Source organism: Mauremys mutica, chromosome 1, assembly GCF_020497125.1.
Source record: "Mauremys mutica isolate MM-2020 ecotype Southern chromosome 1, ASM2049712v1, whole genome shotgun sequence".
In the NCBI taxonomy this organism is placed as follows: domain Eukaryota; kingdom Metazoa; phylum Chordata; order Testudines; family Geoemydidae; genus Mauremys; species Mauremys mutica.
The window spans coordinates 39,527,468-39,551,387 of record NC_059072.1 but is presented as its reverse complement, the minus strand read 5'-3'; the positions used below and the strand labels follow the sequence as shown (position 1 = coordinate 39,551,387).

Sequence of the window (23,920 nt, the reverse complement as noted above, 5' to 3'; positions counted from 1 at the left end):
CATAGAAACGAGCTGTGCAGTTATACCTTTCCATCAGTTAGCAATAGTATCCTGCTGGCACCAACTAATAAAGATCGTACTGTGCTAGGCACTGTGCCCACCCAGTAATAGGCTGTTCCTGTCCAAATACAACAAACCCTTTTACAGACAGAAACCAAGGCACAGAGAAATTAATTCACCCAAAGTCATACATCAAGTCGGTGGCAGAACCAGGAACCTAGGATCAGATTATATATATATATAGGTACCTAAAGATGCAGATAGGTGCCTAAGTGCTTTTGAAAATCCCACCAGGCACCTAAATAGCTTTTAAAAATCCAGCATTGAACTTAAGGTCCTGGGTCCAAGTGCTGCCTTAACTGCAAGCCCAGTATCCAAATTCAAGCACCAAGACTCAAATAGCCTCAAATTATTTCTTACTGGAGATATTTGTTTATCATGCTACAGGTAGTTGTGGCACCTTGGTTTATCTAACATTCTTCCTGAATGCCTTCACCTGTTGGAAGAATTTAGTCCAGAGGGGAAAGGGTTTGTGACATACTTAGACTGACACAGATTCACGTGAATGTATCACATCACTTTGGTCTAACTTATCTTTTTTGGTCTGAATCTGGTCTAAAAGAAGTGAGAGTTGATCTGGCAGGCAGATCACTATTTTTGCAAACTTAAGTCAACAAGGTTTTTGCAATGCTCCTCACATTGCCAGCAGCTTTCCTCTTCCCTTTCTTGCTGGGGTGATATTTACATGGTATTGACTGTTTAAACAAACAAAACAAGCTTGGTTGCATGGTGTTTTCAGTGCCCTCAGATTCACACATGGAGTGTTAATCCCTGTCGGCAGTCATTTCACTCATGAGACCAGCAGCTGTGAGAACTCACTTGTACAAAGATGATTTTTTTCCAAAAGCAAGATGAGTTGTACCTGCTAGTATTTCCCTGAGCTACATATCTACCACAGCCACTCCCTCCTTTGACAACATCGTTCTACCATTGGTCTGATACATGTACAAGTAGATGTGTTTGGATTTATTAATTTTTCTTCAAAGAAAGCCAAAACAAAAGCACCTCTTAAGACAGGGGTCTCAAATTCAATTTACCTTAGGGCCAGTGCCAGTCCTCGTCCTCAAATCCTCCCAGTGGGCCAATGTCACTCATGCCGCTCAGAACCCACCTCCCAAAAACTCCACCCCCCACCTGCCTGAGGCTCTGGGGCAGAGTTTGGGTGGGGGAGGGGGTCTGGGATTCAGGGTCTGGGAGGGAGTTTGGGGACTGGGGTGTGTGGGAAGGGGGTGGAGGCTCTGAGAGGGAGTTGGTGGCGTATGTGGGGAGGGGGTGCAGGCTCTGGGAGGGGGTTGGCGGTGCAGCACTTACCTGGGGTCCAAGGCAGGGTGGGCAGCCTCTGCATACTTCTGCCTCCAGGCACCGCCTCCACAGCGTCCCATTGGCCACAGGGGCGCTTGGGGTGGGGGCAGCGTGCAGAGGCACAGCCCCACCCCGCTCCTGGGCTGCAGGGAGGGGCCAGTAACCACTGGAACAAGCGAGCAGACACCGCTCAGCTCCACTGCACTCCTGGGGCCCCCGAGGGGGGGAGCGCCTGGGGGCAGCAGCGGGGGCCAAGGGAGAGACTGTGGGCCACATTGGGGAGACTTGCAGGCTGCAGCTGGCCTGCAGGCTGGGAGTTTGAGAGCCATGTCTTAAGACATACTTTTAATATGTGACATTGTTCTGTCAATGTCAGTCTGAACAGTAGTTTATGAAGCCTTAGGTATTAATGTGTTGTGGAAGAAGAATACCAAAGAGTTTATTACATAGGTAGAGAAACAATAGTGTGACTGTTTACTTTAACTGCTTTTATGTCCAAGCTTTTCAGCTTTTGAGGAAGATGTTAGAGAAGGGAAGAGCAACCCTAATGAACATTAAAGAAGTTTTTTGTGTATGACTATTATACTGGGAGAGGGTGTGCCATGGTACATTGATTTTAGGGACATTCAAGTTCCCAATATACAGTAGACCCCTGCTTGCTTTTTCTGTCAGATCTATTATTTGAAAAGCTCAAAACCAGTTTGTGACAGGATTTATGTATCTCTTCTAATTTCTGAACATAGAAAGGCACAAGATTTCAATATTACTTTCTTGTTCCATACTTTGATTAGTTTTTGCTGATAAGGCAAAAGCCGATCAATCCAGGAAGGCTGGTTATCCTAAATACTAAAATGAAGCCTTGTACAGTAATTCATAAAGCACAATTTAAAAGTTTTTGCACTATTAATGTAAGCAGCATGGCCAACCCTTAAAATAAAGCAGAGGTACCACTCCAACACATTCTATTTTCTCTAGGAACACACTATTTAAATAAGTAAATATTTTGACTGTTTTGGATCTGCTGGCAACCTCTTTCAACCGGTTTAACAATCAGTAGCAGCTCACTGTAGAAATTGCTATTCTGCTTTTAATGTGAATGTAGACCACATTGGTTGTAATTTTTAAATTTATCTTTGATACATATCGCCCCAAGTTGTGGTTTCCCCGTATGACATGCAGAATGAGAAGTACATAGCACCATGTACTATGTACAAGAGTCGGTTGCTGAGCAACACTTAATGGATGATGGTGACAAACTATGTGGAAGATTAATTTTTGTTGGTCAGTATTGCACACAAAGAAATTAAGTGAAATTGGAATACTGGCCAGGGGTAACTATTCAGAAACAAGTTAGCCCAAACCCTGTAATGCAGTCAAAATCCATAACTAATACTCGTAGAAATTGTGAGTAAGATTCACAAAGTTACTCTTCCATTATTGATTTTTGCAGAGTCCAAAAGAAATCATGAGCTCTTTCATTCATTTTATAAGCTTTCTGCCTGAAGCAGTTTCAGTACAGGTTGTAAGTCTGCCCAAAAGAATTATGAACACAGCAGAAGTTTCCAGCGTTCTATTTACTGGTATGTGATGTGATCCATTGGGTACATCTACACTGCGATAAAAAACCCACAGCACCAAATCTCAGAGCGCAGGTCAGCTGACTCAGGCTTGCGGGGCTAAAAACTGCAGTGCAGATGTTTGGGCTCAGGCTGGAGCCCAGCCTCTGAGACCCCAAGCCTGAGACAGCTGACCCAGACAGCCACAGCTGTGCCATGCTGCTTTGATTGCAGTGTACTGCATTATGGTTAGAGAAAGAACTCAGCATTACTCCAATGCCCAAAACAGTCTGGGCTGACTAAACCATGGAGAAAGCTTGAGGCACATAAGTTACTGCTAAGGGTTTGTCTGAGTACCCTACTTATCCCCATACATTACAGGGATCTCTTTTTTCCACAGCACACTTATCTTTATTCAATTTCTTTTGCTTTGTCCCTGACGATAATCATGTTAATCAAGTTTAAAACAAAACAAATCCAATCTCTACTTAAAAATATAAAATGCTATAATTTAAAAAAAATAATGCTTTCAACTATTGCCCTCTGGACTAAAAAAAATAAATAAATTAAGGTGCCTGGATTCACTTAGTTCTGGAATACATTTTCCCAGTGTGAGATACATAAGAACGGCCAAACTGAGTCAGACCAAAGGTCCATCTAGCCCAGTATCCTGTCTTCCGATAGTGGCCAGTGCCAGGTGCTTCAAAGGGAATGAACGGAAAAGGGCAATTATCCATCCCCTGTCATCCATTCCCAGCTTCTGACAAATAGAGGCTAGGTCACCATCCTGGCTAATAGCGATTGATAGACCTATCCTCCATGAATTTATCTAGCTCTTTTTTTGAACCGTTATAGTCTTGGCCTTCAAAACATCCTCTGGCAAAGAGTTCCACAGGTTGACTGTGCACAGACATACTTCCTTTTGTTTGTTTTATATGACCGTCAGTATCTATTTCAGACTCCCTAAATACTATTTTAATTAACAAGGAACAGTTTCACACTGCAGATATATAATTAAATATTTTAAATATATAACACTCATAGCTCTCCCTTTCACCTCAAACATATCATCAGTATCCATCAAAATACAGAACCAAAACTGCATCAAGTCAACAAGAGGGGAAGTAGAAGTATCATTTGTATATTCTCAGACATTACCACCCCAGATATTAGCAAATAAGCATACTAAAATGGCAGCTTTCAAAGTAACATTTCCAGAGACTGATGATGATGGATGGATGGATAGAAGACTAAGTTACACAAGAAGAAAATATGAATACCAAAGTCACATTGAATAATGTTGAACAAGTACACATCTGCCAGTTTAATGTTCAAGGGACTGTGTCAACAGCATAAATAATCATAGATAATGAACGCTTATATAAAGTACTGGGTAGTTTATATGGAACAAGCTAAGTTGGCAAAGTGATCTTGTTTAGGTCAACTGACTTACAAGTTGCAGTTGAGTATTTTAATAAATATTTGTGTGTGCGCGCGCACGCCACACACAAACATGTTAAAGCTAAATATATTTTTCTGCTAGGACTTCTGAGTGCAAATAAGTATAGTCCCCCCCAATTCTGATTTCTATACTGTATATTATAAAAAATTATACTCAGTTGCTTTTCCCCCCACCTCAGCCTGCAAAACAATTCTCTAAAAGACTGATGTTAATTGAAGGTTCACAAGAAATGAACTACTCAGTTAAAGGAATCATAGCTTCACATAAGCAATGATAAGCTTACTCCTCCATTAAAGAGGATCATACATCCCTGCAGAGTAAAGGCATTAACCACATTTTGGGGATAAGTACTATTAATTCATCATCAGTCAAAAATATATCAGATTTCTGATTTGTTATTTTTGTCTTCATATAAAAACAGTTACATTTGGATGTTCAAAAATCACTGTGTGCCAACACCTAGACATCACTAATTACATTGTGGTGAGGAGAAAGAAAGTTGTTCAGCTCTCCAAACATTAATCTAACAAGGTACATGGACTGTCGATTGTTGTTGGTCCATTAAACCTATGATCCATGATTGTGTCAAAATAAGCATTGCTGCTGAAGGTGCGGTTGCAGATACATCCAAATGAACTGTTTCAATGACTTAACAGCACTTTGATTTTGCCTTGTTTGACTTTCCACTACTAAAGAAGCAACAGCATCTCCAGTTTATAGTGAAAAATAAAACAAGGCCATTATGAAGATCACGTAACACAGAGTTCTGAAGCCCAGAGTGGAGGTTTACTGCTATATGGAAGTCTGCTGCTGGTCACAGGAGAACAAGTGGCAGCTGCGGCAACTGTTTCCTCCTCTTCTTGATCTTCCTGTACCTCAGTGAGATCTTCTGTCTCTGCAAATGGATTTTCCAAACGTTTCAAAACCTCTCTTACCTAGGGAGAAAGCCGCAACATTTTGCAGTAAGAAATTAAGTAAAAACTGAACCTTCGATAGGTTCAAAGGAATCTGAAAAACTGTATTTAATGGATAAGCAGCCTATGAAGAGCCACAAATGAAAGGTGAAATAACATGTGATACACTGATATCATCTAAACTGAAAATGGTGCTCTGCAATTATTTTAACATCTATTGTAGCCTGCATGGAACTCGGTATGAGTAACAGCAATTGGGAGGCTTATATTATTCAAAATAAAGTGCCTGAACACCTTTACATTAGCATCAATATTATAAATATGTTAATTATCTCTGCACACTGTAGTATTTAAATACAACGTTGAGCTAAATATGATAAAAAGTGATCATATTTTAAAACACCATTTGGCAAATAGGGTTTTAAGCAATGTTGAATAGTAATACTGTACCTCTGTGAAGTCTCCATTTTCAGCTGCTTCAATGGCATTCTGAGCAATGTAATTTCTCAAGATATATTTTGGATTGTTTGAATTCATAATCTTCACACGTTCAGCATTCCAGACATCAGCATTACTAACACTTTCTATCTCTTTTTCTAATCGTACTCTGAAAATAAGCAAGAAGTAACAAATTAAGAATTTTGTTTGCTTCAAGATTCTGTTTTTAAAATTTGGACCCATTTTCCTGAATTAGCAAGCGTAAATGGGAATTTCAAGATGAGAACATGGCCTATAGTCCTCCCTGTTGGTCTGGAAAGCTCAGCCATTTTTAAATTTAATCTACAAAAACTCTACCTCCCACCTCAGTTAAGAACTAGTTTCACAGTCCATTAGATGCAGCAAATTGAAGTGCAGCATGTGCTAAGTGGCAGGCACACACATTTCTCTTGAAGACTTCACATTTTTGAAAATATCATTGCTTATTTGAAGCCTTGACAGGTAAAACATGCTGCATAAGTCATCACATGAATGTTCCTGCACTTTAAGGAATCAACTCTGAAGCTTTTTTATTCACTTTATTGTATATTTAAGTTTCTTGCATGCTTACAATGGTAGAGAGATGGGATACAGTCAAGAATCAGATCTATGACTGATACTTATTCCTGCTACAATTCTCAGATGTAGTGAAGAGGGTCAGTCACAGGAAGCCAGCTGTGACTGCCATCACAAGTTAAAGCAGGACTTCGCCTGCCCTAATTTACACTGCTGGTGGAATAGGCTTCTACACTATACCAACTCCACCAGCTCTGGGCCAGCAGATTCCTACCTTCACAGGAGAATTTATCTGTTGGGAATCTCCAGCTATCTTAAAGTCTCTTGGCACTTCTATGAAGCACCAAGTGACTTAGAGGTAAAGAGAATGTGGGTCCCATTGTTTTGCTTTACCTTATGCTCCCCACATGCTCTTCTAAATTCAAATACAATACATCTTGACAGTAAGAGTACTGAGTATCTTCAGTTGCTTTATCTATTATTGTGTGGATTTTTCCCTCAGGCGAAGAAGTATTAGATGGGTGAACTACCCTAAAGGATGGACAGCTCCGGTGTAAGTCACGTTTTGGTAATATATTTACTAACGATCCAAACTAATACAATCAAGTTTAGGTATATGTTAGAATTAAAGTCAAAATACCCGATTGCATCCAAATGTCTGTCTGTATGTGTACCAATGCACCAAACTGGATTTAATACTAATTAAGTTATGAAATTTCCAAGGAAAAATATTGTTGAACATGTGGGAGTTTTATTCTAACTTTTGTAGCTTATTCACATTCTTTTTTTTTTGGCGTCTCCTACATCTGTTCTATGTTGTAAAGCTTTTGAGGCTGGGGCCAGGCTGTCTTCTATTTGTAGAGGGCTGTGTACTGTTACTCAGTATAGTAGAACCTCAAAGATATGAACACCAGAGTTACCGACTGATGTTAACAACGGAGACAAAAAAACCCCAAACAAACATACCTTCCCCCCCACCAGCGAATACTGTACTGTGCCTATATTGCATCTTAAAGGTAGGCACATCTGGGCTGCCTGTCCCCACCCTCCACCCCCTACTCACCACCAGATAGGAGGTGAAGACGCTGAAGTTCACAGGCACAGCTGTGAGCCCCCGGGCAGGAGCAGCACTGGGGTCTGCACCGCTTTCCTGTAAGCCACGAGTGCAGGTTCTCCACACTCCCCCTATGGTCAGGAGTGGGACAAACCTGCAAGCTCAGTCCCAGCCCGGGAAAGAAACTTCCTGAGCTCCTGCTGGAACCTGGCCTGGAGAATGAACGGCTGGAACTGGAGCCCAACCTCCTGCCTGCACGCTGCACTCTGGATGAGCAGCTCAATTTTAAAGGGCCACAACCTGCACCGTGCGCCCACTGATGCTGTGGTGCCCCAGGGTGCCTCACTCATCACCCTTGCAGTGAAGGGGCTAGAACCATCTGCCTATCCCCATCCCCACTCGCTGGGCAGCCACTTACAGGTAGCAGATTACTCCTGGGGGAATTCTGAGCCACTGCGCATGCAGAATTTAATGTTGTGTGCACAGAATTTCCTTCTCCCACTAGGGGCTACTGGACCCGGCAGAGCCCAGTTTGCAAATAAAAGATGCTACTGGGGGTGATAGGGAGGAAGAGGAGCTGGAGGATTCAGGGCAGCTGCAGTTCTTCACACGGCCTGAAGGAAGGAGGCAGTGTGCAGGAAACTCCACCCAAGCCCAGGACCCAGCATCAGGCTGTTTCCCTCTTCGAAGCCCTGGGCTCTCTGGGAGTTAGGATGTGTGGGTGTCTGGGCTGGGACGGGGACTGCGGGGCTCTGAGGGGGAAGGGGCAGAAAAACAGGGGTTTCTTTAACTCCCTACTCCTGGGGGAATTTTTGTGTGTGTGTCAGACATAGTCGCTGACAGGTATTTTGAAATAAATTACCAAAATAATTGAAACTGGCCTGATTATATAGTGTTATTTTGACAAATAAAATATGCAAAATTTTAAAATATTGTGTGCAGAATTTTTTATTTTTCGTTGCAGAATTCCCCAAGGAGTAGGAGGTGAAGACGTTGAAGTTCACAGGCAAAGCTGTTAGCCCCTGCTCCGAGCAGTCCTCCCTGAGGAGCATCCCAGAACCTCTTGTGCAGTTATGAACATTTCAGAGTTACAGTCAACCTCCATTCCCGAGGAGTCCGTAACCCTGAGGTTGTACTGTAGATATGACAGCACAAATGTACTGCAGGCAATATTTAATAATCTCACCTGTATTTCTGCAGCCATTCTTTCCAGTGTCTTTTATTTTTACTCAGTAAGTCAGCTGCTGTTAATTGCTGCAGTTTAGAAAACTGTTCTATGCGTTCTAATTCTTTATTTATATTAGCTTTTGTTCCAATTAATGCAAACAGTTGAGGATTAGACTGAGCCAACATTAACATCATGGAAAGTTGTCTGCAGGGAAGAGGAAAATTATATCAGACATTAAACTTACAGTAACAGGCAAGGACTGGCTTTTTGTAGCCAGATTACTTTAGCAAGCAAAGTAACCTTGTTTTTTGTCAGCAAAGCTAAATACCCTGTATCCCATGATAAAGACTACATCTTATTATGCAAAAGTATATTAATTTTACTGTTATCTCCCTCCTCCCATTTGTTTAATCCACTTCTTGTGTTGTATCAAACCTAGATTGTAAGGCTAAGAATTCACAGCCATCAAGGGGATTTAGATGCATAATTCCCCCCTGAAATTAATGAGTTGTGTGTCTAAATGCCCTAGAGAGCTTTGAAAATTGCAGCCTCGTGTTTGTAAAGTGCCAAGCATAATGGGATTTCACTTTTACTTGGGGACCCTAGGTACTACTGTAATACAAACAACAGTGTCATAGAAAAGGAAGCAAAAACACTTTAGAAGAATGCAATTTATTCATTACTTCTCCTGCTCCTCTGTATAAAGTCTGACCAGGGGCGGCTCCAGGCCCTAGCACGCCAAGCACGTGCTTGGGGCAGCAAGCCGCGGGGGGCGCTCTGCCGGCGCTGCGAGGGCAGCAGGCAGGCTGCCCTCGGTGGCTTGCCTGCGGAGGGTCCGCTGGTCCCACGGCTTCGGCGGACCTCCTGCAGGCTGACCAGCGGACCGTCCACAGGCACACTGCGGAAGGCAGCCTGCCTGCCGTGCTTGGGGTGGCAAAATTCCTAGAGCTGCCCAAGTCTGACTATAGTATCCCAAAAGGACTGACTCGTGTATAATCAACAAAATTTAATCCTTATTACAAGATTTATGTTTAGGCTCCAGGTTTGGTCTACATTGAAATCATAATCTAGTAATATCAATTGGCTTCTTAATTTATTAATTTATTAATAAATTTAATTAATTTATTAATTTCCTCCTCTTTCAATTTGCCACATCATTGCTGAAACTCAACTGCCCATCTACTCCAAGGTGATAAACAACCACCAGCATCTCGATGTGACATTAGAAATGTGTGATCATTCCTACTGCTCCGAGTAGAGCTTAATTAACAGACAGACATTTTTTTATTCACACTGACAATTCTGAGAAAAAGGTAAATGTAATTACATTGGCTTCTGCAGCACCAGGCACACAAAGTGTCTGCCAAATAAACAGGGAAACAATTAATAGATCCTAGAAAAATATATAAGATCTTTCATACTAGAAACAATGGAGAACACTAAGGGGCAGTTTCACTAGAATGCTCTTTCTACTTTCCACTGTTTCTGTGATGCAAAGCAGCTGTAATCCTGATGTAACTGACCACCTGAGTCAGGTTTACAGTGGCTCTGCATTGCTGAATGGTGCAGAGCAGCTGGAGTGTACCAGTGAATCTGGCCCTAAAGATGGAAACTGGATAGTTCTGCGGATTTGTAACAGTATACAGAGCATCTAATATATTTTAATTGTATTTAGCACAGTGATTGAAAGATACTCCTACCTCTCAGCTTGTTAACAGTACACGTGAAAGGGGTTTTGGTGATTTAAATCCAGTTTTTAATGAATTGTGTTCTTATCACAAAACTACCAAATTTGACACACTCATTAGCTTACTCATCAGAGAAGCCAAATGTGGAAAAAGACAACTAGTCTCTCAAGCCAGGATTAGAATGTCCTGACAGGGCAACACAGGAAAACTTGCACTGCTGTTGATCTTATATTCCTGGTCTGTGGATAGTCAGACTGTCACTCCAGCACCTTTAATGATCACTAAATTCGTTTAAACATTAAAAAGCATACAAAAAACAGCTATATATTGATAGTATGCCCGAAAACACGATTCAAAATTGTCATTGTTTACTTCAGTTGTACCTTGGATCCATCTGAGGCCTGAAAGCAACTTTTAGTTCTTCCATGGAAGCACACTGCGTGGCAATCTTTTCCAGGAAATCTTCCAATTTTAGAGGATCCAAATCTCCCAAGAAAGAGCTCAGCAAACGGAAAGTATTTGTAAAGTCTCCACCTGAACACAAGATTTTATTGTTCAGACATAAGACAGTCTAATTTAACTTCAACTTCAAGTTTATAGTCTAATTTGTTTCTATTAGATACATCCAACTTTTTGAAGGAAGGTTCATTTGTGGTCAGTGGAATATGATTCTCTGATCAGTGATTTTTCTAATGTGGGAAACAAGACAACCAAGTTATGTCCTGTTTTCATCACTAACCTGTGAGATGCATAGTTTCTAGAAGTTCAGACACCAATTTATCATCATCTTCTAATTCCAAATGAATGAGACCTAGCTTCTTCCTCATCTTCTGCAAATAATGCCTCTCAAATTCTGCATCATACTCCTCTTTGAGAATGAGTTCACTGATCTCCAAGGGCAGTTCTGGGACTAAAGCTTCGGCAAGCTTCCCTAGATTCCACTTGCAGATCTCTGGCTGTTTGTTATAAGCATAGCGCCCTGCATTATCTGAACCATTGCAAATGTGTTCTGGGTCATATCTACAGATAAAGAAGAAATGGTTAGCAGTCTTCTTCTAGTTAACTGAGAGTGACTACTGTGTTAGATCCTTTAGGAGACTAGAAAGTGCAAGAAGGAAGAGTGCTTTTAGTTCTGACATTCCTCCAAAACGATGAATCTAAGCATGCGCTTGCATTGCCTTTCCTTAGAGTAAACCCAAGACCTTTCAAAGAAAAGAACCATACTAGAAAATGAACAAGTTATACATATACAGATGTGACAACTACAGAAGGTTAGAAATGGTTATGTCAAGGAATACCAACAACTAGGGCTAACTTAATTGGACTCGCCACATATAAGGCGTAATAAAATCCACTTAGGAGGATGCTGAAAAGGAATGAAAACAATCAGGAAAAGCATGAGGATTATTTTGCACAGCAAATACACAATTGTACATTTCAGGTAATTAAACTATACTGACCTGTCCATAAACCCAAAAGGGCCATAGTCAATAGTAAGTCCTACTATGCTCATATTATCTGTATTCAGCACACCATGGCAAAATCCAACACATTGCCATTCAGCAACCATCCTTGCTGTCCGCTTTGTTACCTAAGAAACAAACACTTCAACTTTGATTACAACTTAGACATTTCTATATATTTCAAGGGATCTATCATTTTAACCTAAACTGTGTTATTTTACAAGATACGACTGCATTATACTGTAGGGCTTGAAATTGGGGGGGGGAAAAGCTACTTTCACTGAAGTATGGCCTCCTGCTCCACTAACCTAGTTAACTCCCCAAAAGCAAACAGCGATTTAGCCCAAGTCCCAGCAGCAGCAACATTTTATCAGCATCTCCCCCAAACTAAAGGTCTGCTCCTACTGATATAAATATCAATAAATAAAATTCATATTGACTTTAATGGAAGCAGGATCTGGCCCTCAGGATGTATGAACAAAATAAGTTTCATTAGCCTAAATGCTGTGTGACTGTTTCCTTCATTCATTATAACGATTTTCCACTCCCACTTTTTCCCCCCCATGACATTTTCTTTCCTACTACATCTATCTTAACTGACAAGCCAGACCCATACAACTTGGCCCTGTGAGTCACAATGGCTCCCTTACTGTAGCCTGCCAGTGAATTTGTTAATGGCGAGCTGGAAGAAGTGGGAACCAGAGAATGGGGGGAGGAAAACCAACAGATGCAAGAGGCTAGGCGTGAAAGAACAAGGGAAGTAACTACTAGCACATGATGAAACTAAGGGCACCTGTCCAAGAATCACAAAGAGGGCTTCTAACAAAAGGTCAGAACCACTAGACTAAGGAAACCCCTTTTAGCTAAAGATGATCCAAATTGAACAAACCTTCATCATTCCAGTCTTTGCAACAAATATCTCCTGTTCCCCACTTCTACTTCCAGAAGCAGAGCTATATGATTTCCCCATAAGAGGAAGTGCAAGTTTGGGGGGGGGGGGGGAGGGGGGGGATAAAACTTACAAAGATTTAGAAAAGCGAATAAGTGTTATACTTTTTGGTAGGGGAATATCACATTCCTTAACGATGCTAAGGAAACAATAAAGATCTAAAGCTAAGCAAAAAAGTCAGGAAATGCCAAAATTGAAGTTTCACATAGAAGCTGAACTCTTCCTCGTTGTATCCATGCATTACAACAGTTTTGTAATTACTTTTCCATAGTATTGTTTCTGCAGTGAACAGTTAGATGAGGTATAGTGCATAGAGAAAGGGATGCAATATTTTTAAATAACATCAATTTCTTCTTTCAGTACTATTTGCCGACCAAAATTAAGTCTGTTTAAAGAAAACAAAGTTATTTTCGCTTTTAAAATAAAACTAATTTGTAAATCTATTACTGAACTGCTATCAATATACAATCACAACAGGAACTATGGTTTTCAAATCCTCAAAACCTGGTCAAATCAAAACCTATTTGCACCAGAGCACTGACTTCTCCTCCAAAACAGCTATCAATTTGTCAAATTTCAAACTTCCTATCCTTCCTTCTAGAGCTGTCTAAGGTAGCAAAAGTGTTTTTATAACAGGAAAGCCATCTTTACACAACCCTCATTCTCAAAAATGGCAGAACTGTCTTTGCTTAAACTTTCATCAAAATCAACCAACAGGGGCAGAGATAAAGCCTGGAAAATTTCAGCCCCAGGGAACAAAGTTCCAAGAAATTAGAGGAACAGAAAGAAGGGTTTAGAACGCCAACATTTTGGAAACCTTAACTTTATGCATTCCCCTCACCACCATTTTCCAGGTTCCTCGCTATTTACATTTTACCCTACTACTATAACAAAGATTCGAAAAAGAGAAAACAGATTTCTCTCTATACACAAAGTGATATCAAATGCACGCACTTTTGCTATTTCTCTTGTTTAGTCAGTTTCCTTCACAGTGCAAGAGGCGGCAAAAGCATTTTATATATTATAGGCAGGGCACACAGTGCTGCCTATTAAGGTTGTCCAACACTTCCATTATAAGACCATATTTTCAGTTGCTTATAACTGCCAAAACTTTAAGTGTCTGGTCTGAAATTTTAAATGTCAGGTGCTTGCCTCAGGCTGAATTTTTGTGGAAACAATCAGTCCTTTCCAAGAAGAAAAATATGTTGTTTTGCCCTTCTTAAAAAATACTGGTGACCTTTTCTTTGAAAAGTTCTTGCACCCCTATGCTTTGGAGCAGAGAAATGAAATTTGGAAGAGGGTGGCATATGTATTATATGTGCCTTTTCCAATCCCTGTGAAAACATGCCCAAGTTTGGCCAAGTAATAAGCCTATGAAAAGTGACAGCTGACACTTGGAACAGGTTACCAAGGGAGGTTGTGGAATCCCCATCATTTGATGTTTTTAAGAACAGATTAGACAAACTTCTATTAGGGAGGGCTTAGATATACTTAATTCTGCCTCAGAGCTTGAGGATGGTCTGCACAACCTTTTGAGGTCCCTTTCAGCCCTACATTTCTATGATTCTGTACTCAGTAGCAAGTTAGATTTTAGCAGCTGAAATCTCCAAAGATTGTTTGGACTGAGCAAGCTCCAGCCTGAGGCTGGAGCAGGACTTTCCCTGCAATTGCAGCTCTGGACTGTTGTGTGCCATGCTGGGTCCTGCCACTTGAGCTGAGAGAACAGGAAGGCTGTCTCTCCTGCACTCTCAATGACTCCTCTGCTTGGACCAGGCAGCGTAGAGGAGGAAGCTGACTGATTTGAATCTGGAGGGTACAAGAGATGAACCTGGGGGGAAAGACGGGAGAAGTTTGTGAAAGGAAGTTGGGGGGAGGCGGATGAAACTGTCAGGAAGATGGGGAGGGGGTAAACAGGGACATAGGGTATATGTGAGGCAGGAGAATGGGTGAAGGAGTCAGGTGGGAAAGCCTGTGGGGGAAATTGGGAGCCAGCAGATGGGAGCATGAAACAGTCTGGATGAAGAGCAAGGTGGTGGAAACAGGGACTGGCTAGGCAAGTTCACTGGCATTTGTGGTGGGAGCCTGGAGGAGTGAGACTAGGATTTACTAAGTCAGCAGGGACAAGATGTTTAAGGAGTGGAGACTGGGATGAGGAGTCTGGGAAGGAAATAGCTAGGACTGGGACAGTGACAGGTTGGAGAGAATGGGATGGGGTCAAGTTCGGGTGGAATGGGCATAGAGTCTGTGCCCGCTTGAACACAATCCCCTCCAGAGCCTGGAATGCAACCCGAGATTCCTAAGCCTCAGTGTTCCTAGGCTGTCACCTCATATCTATGAAACCCACTGGCAAAGTGCCCTCTCTACTGCTGGTCCACAGAAACGATGACAACCTATTACTGCTATCATATATTCTATTAGCTCAAGCAACAGAGGTCTGTTGGGAATCAAGCAGTTGCAACCCTGCTGATGATATAGGCGTCTATGATGGCATGTAATGGAATTTGTGTTTTCACTTTGCTTTTTTAAAAACCCAGGAAATAAAACACAAAAACCAAGTTAAAAGAAGATTAAGATTGCAAAGTCCCACACACACAGAATTCAGGAAATGCCAGAATTAAAGTTGCCTATGCAATCTGAATTTGGCACCCTTGTGCAGATTCATTATAATTCATTATAATTACACGACCCCATACTGTTTTTCCCACACAAGGCCCCTGCCTCATTCAGGACACAGGATGGACCTACTCTAGGGATGAACCACGGTTGTGTAGCAAAGGAAACTCTTTCGTAGGAACCTTGCTTCATTTGTGCAGAAGTAGGAAGATGTGTAGTGAACGAGGAAGGGGACTGCAGGGAGAGAAAGGACAGTCATGGGCAAGGGCTGCCCTGGAGAACTGGATTTATAAATGTCTAGGCCACAGAGTCCCTGGCATCATATAGGAAAGTCACTCAAAACTTTTCATAGGGGGTCACACTAACTGTTCCTCAGTGCTGAGCATTCACAGCTGCAACTGACGTCAGTGGGAGATGTGCTATATAATACTAAGTACTCTGAAAAAATCAGCTCATAGGCATCTCAAACTGAGTACCCAAAAGGAGTGAACTTTTAACCTTAGTTCCTATGCCCCAGTCCCCCATCTGTAAATTGGGGATAATTATACTCCCCATTTCACAGGTGTGTTGTGAATATAAATTAATGTTTGTGAAGCATTCAGATATAATAATGATTAAAGCCATAGAAAAATCCATGAGGAAATAATTCTGTTTTCAAAGCAAGGTTTGAATAGTGTGCAGCTAATAAGGCCTGGGGCCACACATTAATTGAAAAAAATGAGGAGAAAAAATACTGAATAGCAGTCAACAAGAGAGCACCATCCATCCTGTGCACTGAATGAGACAGGGGTCCTGTGGAAAAATAGTATGCGATCATGTAACTGAAGATCATCATAATGTGTGTGCACAAAGGAGCCAAATTAAGCTTGCACATGCAACCCGAATTCTGGAATTTTATAACTTGAGAACCTGACTTGCAACCTTAATGTTTTAATGTAGTTTTTTGAGTGCAATATTATATATAAAATGACTAAGACCATAATAATTAGCAGGTGGGCCAGAGGTAGATCTACTACCTCAAACTAGTTTAAAACTTTTTTGACTAGATTTAAAGTAAACCGTCTAAGGCTTAAGACAGGACAAGAATCAATGATTAATCCAGTAGGGAAAAAAAAAATCCATTTGAGGGATTTTGTCAGAACACAGTTCTGTTTGTAGCATTTACAAAAATTATTCTAAAACAGCATTTTTGTTGTTCATTTTAAGCTTCCTAAAGTAGCTGCTGGCTAGTTCCTGCTAACCTTGACAGCTCTAACAAAGCCTTCTGGAGTACTGAACCAGGTATCAAGTGAAATGGCTTGTTTTGTTTTACTGGCAAATTCCTCTTCTTTCACATACACCTCCTTATGTTGCATCATGTGGCTGGGCTAAGACTTTTCATTCTTCCTTTAAGAAAATCAGAAAAGCCCAGGAGGCAAGTCCTATGCTGCTTTCCAGCTTCCCAACTTAGGTATAGTATTTAAATTGAGTGTACTGGACAGAGCCCCAGAAAACACATAATATTGGAATGTACAATTACTGAAATAGAAACAGAAGCATTTAATCTTCCCTAACTCCTTATTTTGCTCATTGAAATAAAGGAAGATACACTTATTTCCACCACCTTACAAACAACTAAGGAAACTGTGTGAAAAGTGGTGTTAACACAATATCAGGAAATTTTGATGTATACGCACACAACAGTCAGGAAATTTAAAGTTATAATTCACACAATAAGTTTAGCTCATCAACATTACATATTTCTATTAAGGCATAAATTTAGCAACACACACACTCTACATGTCTGCTAACAGCTCAGGTAATGATTATTGAGAAAACCATAACTGAATGTTCTGACTTTTGAGCATTTAAATTGTGAACCTTTAATTTACATTCTTCTCAGTCAACATCCTTTTTTCCACCCATTACAAAATGAGAAGAGACCCTTTTTACATTCTAACTCATTACCTCATCAGCCAATCAGGGTCCAGAACTCCACAACATTCTGATGCACTCAATTTATTATGCATAGTCTTTTACAGCTCTTCAAAAGCCAGGGGAATCTTGATTTGCTGGTGAGGAGGTAACTAGTCTCTTAGAACTATATATTGAAATGTACCTATCAGAAATGTTTTCTCCAAAAAAATCATAAAAAGTTAACACCCCATATTCCTCACAAGATGAAGTTCTTGTAACCTACTTCTACAAATACTATGAAAGGAAACAATCAGCCGCCTCATACCTCTCTGAAGAAAGCAGCATTCCTCTGAACACTGTTGTCAGAGTAAGCCTGCTGGATTTCTGGATAGAAAGTGCTGATCACATAATTAAGCATCTGTATTCGAATATCATTTCTGTTAACACTGGGACCTTTGCGTCTTGTGTATTCATCTGTAGGTTTAAAAATCTCAAAAGATCCAAACCTGTTTTAAAATAATTAAGACACTTCTTATTTATATTACAGCAATAAAACTACCATGTAGAAATTTTATTACCATAGTACCATCTCCTTAATTTAGGCCCCAGTCCTGCAAATGACAGATCATCAAAATAACAGAGCCTCACTGAAGCGCCACACAGCAAATGTGTGCATCCATGTGCTGCCAATTGAAGGATCTGGGGCCTTAGTGAGCATTAATGGCTAATTCTTAACAGTGCCTTAAAAATATTCAGCAGAAGACCATGATTATATGGTGAACCTATTTTTAAAAGTAACAGCAAACTAAAATAAAATACTGCCTATCCAAATGAAAGACATCTTGCAAAAAATTGGAAAAAAGATTTTCCAAGCTTTATATATTTCCTACTCCTCAGCCTTTCATTAGGAATTTGTTACTTTGCAATGGGCCACAGATCTTCCAGAGAGTCCTAAAATGGTTTCAAGCAGGAACTATCGTCCATCTCTAATAAACCTCTACCTCGATATAATGCTGTCCTCAGGAGCCAAAAAATCTTACCGCGTTATAGGTGAAACCGCGTTATATCAAACTTGATTTGATCCACCGGAGTGCGCAGCCCACCCCCTCCCCCGGAGCGCTGCTTTACCGCGTTATATCCGAATTCGTGTTATATCGGGTGGCGTTATATCGGGGTAGAGGTGTATTTAGAGTCACATTTATCACAATCTAGATTTTGACAATTTTATTCCTTATCCTAAAACCCTTCATTAAGTGGCCTTTAAAATAGTCCTCTCCCACATAATAGCTACCCACCAGCATCAGGAGTATCATAAAGAAGGCTTTTCTTTACCAGGACTTGAAAATAATTTTTAAAAAATGCATGAAGCTTAAAAAATTCGACAAAGATGCCGGTGAATCTCATCTACTGGATGGAAAAGACAGAGTTCCACCAGTCTAGCACTGAAGAACTAAAATCCCAGAATGAGAATCATACATAGATGGTCTTGTTAGAGAAATAGTGTATTCCAAACAGGATGCTGGTTTTAACAAGAAAAAAATTTAAAAACAGGCTTCTTTACCTTATAAACGTGGAAGCTATTCTCAGGACAATTGTACATCTTTCATTTTTTGGATTTCCATCATAGAATATGTCCCGAACAACTTTTGAATCAGATGTTACACAGGTTCCAGCCCTTGTTGTAGGTATACCTAGATGAAACATGGCCTCACTACACAGGAATTCTCTTACACTCGACCGCAGGACCTTTCGACCATCAGCTTGTCTATAAACCAAAACAGTAATAAATACTACTTAGCTCTTGTGCAACACTTCTCATTCCTACATCTCAAAACACTTTACAAAAGCAGGGTATCATGACTCCCATTTTCTAGGTGGAGAAATGAAGGCCCAAAAGTTAAGTGACTTGTCCAGACAAGTTGCCCAACATCTCCTAGCATTACACATTTGTAAATTGAAACTATCTCCTTAATGGTACCATTTATTTTTGGTATTAATACCAACATTCATAGTAGAAATAAAGTTAACATATATAGCCTCCTCCTCAATCATCTCTTCTGTACACTCCTTAAGCTTATCCCAATATGTAAATTCTGTAAAACACATTGTTAATGGAACACAAGGGCCAGCAGAAGTGTTCCCACCATTTTTTAATTTTAATAAAGAGCTTTTTAAACATACAGTCTTCTGCAAAGGAGCTAAAAATCAATGACTCAGTCTGTGCAGGTAATCCACTCTAGCACCTTTTGACTTGTTTACCTATTGTTTCCCCCCTATTTCTATGACTAAAGCTCCACACTAATGCAAACAACATGCTGGCAGCTACCAGTATTTTAACTACCAGGAGAAGATCCTGGCTGAGCTTAGTTAAACAATACAGCAGAAAAAAAATGGGTGGCTGTTACACACTAGCACTCCCACCCCTGTTATCAAAGCTCTGGCAATAACAAAGGTGGAAAATTTGAGGGAGAAGGTCTACTGGGGAAGGAAAGAAACAACAAATGCAAAGTGCAGGAAATATAATTAGTTTCATCCTTCACACTAAAATATCTTTATTTTCATCTCACCTCTTTTGTACCACTCCTTAACTTTATCTTTTTTAACCAAACATTATGATTGCTGTAGGGATGATGAAAAATCAGGGTTAAGAGTAGGGCCCTACCAAATTCACAGTCCATTTTGGTCAATTTCACGGTCATAGGATTTAAAAAAAAATAATAAATTTCATTTAAATCTGAAATTTCATGGTGTTGTAAGTGTAGGGGCCTGACCCAAGAGGAGTTGTGGGGAGTCACAAGGTTATTGTGTATGTGTGGGGGAGGGCGGCGCTGTGGTACTGCTCCCCTTATTTCTGTGCTGCTGCTGACAGCAGCACTGCCTTCAAAGCTGGCCAGCTAGAGAGGAGTGACTGCTGGCCGGGATCCCAACTCCGAAGGCAATGTTGCCGCCAGCAGCAATGCAAAAGTAAGGATGGCATGGTATGGTACTGCCACCCTTACTGCTGCCTGCAGAGCTGGGCCCTCTGTCAGCAGCTGCCACTCTTCGGCCACCCACCTCTGAAGGCAGCAGCACAGAAGTAAGGTATGGTGGCAATACCATACCATCCTTCTGCACTGCTGCTGGTGGGGCGCTACCTTCAGAGCTAGGTGCCTGGCCAACAATTGCCACTCTCCTGCCATCTAGCTCTGGTCAGTGCAGAAGTAAAGGTGGCAATACCATGACCTACCCCCACCCCCAAATAACCTTGAAACCCCCCTACAAATTCCTTTTGGGTCAGGACCCCCAATTTGAGAAACACTGGTCTCGCCCATGAAATCTGTATAATATAAAGTAAAAGCACACAGACCAGATTTCACAGGGGGAGACCATATTTCATAGTCTGTGAAGTGTTTTTCATGGCTGTGAATTTGGTAGGGCCCTAGTTAAGAGGTGTACATTACAGGGTCTGTACCTTAAAGATGTGTTCCATAACAAGAAACAGATTGAGAATCACTGACAATGTAATTAGACAATTATTCATGGTTGACTGAGGTGCAAAGAAAACATCTTTTCTTGAAGTCGCTTTCTAAATTATTACTTAGTGAGCTTGTGGATGCACAAAAATATTTCTCTTTGCTAAGCTAGTATTACACCAAGTTTAGTAAAGAGTGCATTGGAATCATTCTTTCAGGAGTTTACTTGACAGAAGACTGCTTTGTAAAATAGAGGCTGTGAAAGTAAGATTATGACAAGAACTATACACAGATTAAATAATTTGGTGTGGGAAATCATATGATAGTTGACTGGCACTGGCCCCCGACAGGGCCTGCCAAACATATACATATACTGAAGATTTAATTTATAATGGGATTTACAAACAAAAATCACACTCATAAGAGATTTGGCATACAGAGTTCTTTAGGTATGCCATACAGAGTTCTTTAGGTATGCCTAACAGAACCATTTTTTATTTATTCCCTGAAGCTTCCCCCCCACCCCCCCTTTTTTTTTTTTTTTTTTTTTTTTTAAGAATAAACTGGAAGCTATTTAGTTGTTGGCTCAATCCTTTCTTAGAGGTCTGGACTACACTAACTTTTCTGGGGACTCTCTCACCAATGCAATTCCACTCATGAGCACACTAGTTAGACAGGGCCATAGGGTACTGGGAGACCCCTTAAACGGGTCCCATTCTCAGCCCTCCCATTACCAGAATGGGCCAACAATGCAGACATTTAATCTCTCTCTACAGGCACCACCATATACCCCACTGACAACTTGATGGGGCCGGGGAAGGAGAACGTGAGTGCCCGGTCTACACTAGCACGCACCCCCAGCTGCCACCAGACGTGTCCTGGGCATTGGCAAGGCATTTCCCACAGTGGCAGGCAAAGGCTTCTGGGCTGGGGACACTGGTCAGTACAAAACGCATGGCGGGATGGGCTGCCAAGGGGTGAAGTGACCTAGGCTGGGCTGGCAGAGGCTTAAGCTACTGCGCCGAGCTCCCCAGCTGCAGCAGCCCCTGGCAGCATCGCCCAGGCGGGCCCGGGGGTGCCCAGGGGCACTAGAGCAGGGGGCCAGGTGGGAGGGGAACCCACAGCGCCAGGGGACTGCGGCCTGCAGCTGGCCCCACGGATGGGTGCAGCGCCCCCGCCAGCCCCGTCTGGCAGAGGGGCAAGACTCACCCGCCCCCGGCGCCTCCCCGCGAGCGGTTACCGGGAGAAGGGGGTGAGCCCGGCCCCCTTGAGCTGGATCTCCCAGCGCTCGCCCCGCGGGCTCAGCACCTCGCCCAGGTACGTGGCCGCGCCGTCGCCCAGCTGCCCGGCGAAGCTGCCGAACTGGTGCCCGCAGTAGCAGTGCGCGGCGGGCTCCGCGCCGGGCAGCAGCCGGTTCCCGCTGAAGTACAGCGCGGCCTCGGCCTCCAGCTCCTCCAGCGCCCCGGCCGCGGGGGGCGCCAGGCCCAGCAGCGCCAGGGCGGGCAGCGACATGGCCACCAGCCGCGGGCTCTGCACCGGGCTGGGCCGCACCCGCGAGAAGCAGGCGCCGGGCACCTGCCGCGGCACGTTCTCCTCGGACGGGTCCAGCGGCAGCGAGCGCAGCGCCCGGTTATCGAAGCGCAGCGCCCCGAGCCAGCCCGCAGCCGCCCGCGGGGCTGCGCTGGGGCCCGGGCTCTCCGGCCGGGCGGCGAGGGGCGGGGGCTCCTGCATGGCGGCGCCGCTGCAGCAGCAGCCGGCAGGGCGCAGGCCGCGCGGGCCCGGGGCGGGCAGGAAGAAGCTGCGCCCGCTCCGCAGCACCGCAGCCATTCACCCACCGGGGCCGGGGGGCGCAGCGACCCCGCCCCTACCGCGGGGACAAGACTGTGATGTCACGCCCACCGCCTTATCACAGGGCGAGCTTCCGCCGGGGCCCACCCCGCCAGCCTATCACAGGGCGAACTGCCCCTAAGGCCCCGCCCACCTCCCTGTCCTATCGGGACGCGCTGCCGCCAAGGCCCCGCCTGCCACCCATTGCCCGGGGCGGCGCCCTTTCCCCGCCTCCCAGGCCCAGGGCGAGGTCATATCAAGGCCCCGCCCCTCCGCTAGGATCGCTGGGCGCCGGTACAATGTGAGCGCTGGAGCCGCGCGGCTGTTATGGGGGAGGCCAGGTAGATCCGTGCCTGCCCCCTCTGCCTCACCCACTCCTCTCTCTGCCTGGCCAAGCCCACGCTGGGGGCCGAGTGCACCAGAGCAGAACTGATCAGACTCTCCAGCCCAAGGCAGAAGGTCTACATTGCAAACACCTAACCTCTCGCAGCCTGTGCCAGCCCGCAGGTGTTTTACTGCAGTGTTGACATGTCCTGTGAAAGCATTAGAAAAGAAACAATCCTGCACTGGCAGAGACATGGACTGGCTGCTAGAGTCTTTTCCATCTCTCGATTTCCATAATTAAAAAATCCATTATTGCTCTACCTGGAAACAAAATGATTGGGTGGAATACACCTTACATTGCACTGCTAATCCAGCTGCAGTGAATTAAAACAAATGGCGATTACTATGAATCAGTTATCTTCTAACAGCCACAGCAATGATTCACCTTTTGATTATATTCTGCAGAGGCAAAACCCCAATTGTAAACAAACTGTCCCTCTTTAACTAAGACTCTTGCGAATATGTTTATAAATGGCTTCAATTAAATTGAGGGCCAAGAAGATGGTTTAAAGTTAAGAGTTTATGTTGATGGTAGTATTTCTCCAACACAGCCATTTATTTAAAAGATCCATATTTTGTTACATAGTTGAAACTGTGGTATAAAACAAGCCTCTGTAAGGAATTCAAATTAATGTGCTTGTTTATAGTTTTGGAGGTATTAATCTATCTTCTGTCATAACAAGTTCCCAATCAGAGATATGCAGAGGTCTTCCAAGTAGTACATCAACTCATCTAGATATTTGCCAAGTTTTACAGTAGGCACATAAAAAACATTAGCAAAATCAGTACAACCTAAAAGTTCATACAATGACTTTGTGATATTGCACTCCCTGTGTTTATGGAAATATGCTTATGAGTGTAAATATAATGTAACAGAAATATGCTTAATGCGAAAGGTCTCTTGTATCATTACAAAGCTTATAATCTACTGAATGTGTTCATCCTATTTGTGGGAATATCATTCTTGTATCTAAACTAGAAATATGAAGTATTAACTAGAACAATTGGTTGTAAATGGCTCTGTTTACTTATAAGCCTTCCAGTGTTCCTGTACGTCAAGCCGGTAAGAATGGAGGCTTGGGGTCTCACAGGACATGTGACCATATCACCTGGTACTGGAATCCATCTTAAACCTGGGG

General features: G+C 42.7%; 1 protein-coding gene across 1 annotated transcript; it reads right to left on the bottom strand.

Moving 5' to 3' along the window:
- Positions 1–4,213: 4,213 nt before the first annotated feature.
- Positions 4,214–22,435, bottom strand: SELENOO (selenoprotein O). Its single transcript, XM_044978539.1, has 9 exons — positions 21,811–22,435; positions 18,680–18,883; positions 17,444–17,624; positions 11,658–11,788; positions 10,937–11,217; positions 10,581–10,731; positions 8,528–8,713; positions 5,745–5,901; positions 4,214–5,315 (listed from the first exon to the last, which is right to left on the bottom strand). The coding sequence occupies exons 1-9, from the start codon at positions 22,395–22,397 to the stop codon at positions 5,121–5,123; spliced, it is 2,073 nt and encodes a 690-aa protein (XP_044834474.1). The 5' UTR covers positions 22,398–22,435; the 3' UTR covers positions 4,214–5,120.
- Between the last annotated feature and the right edge of the window lie 1,485 nt (positions 22,436–23,920).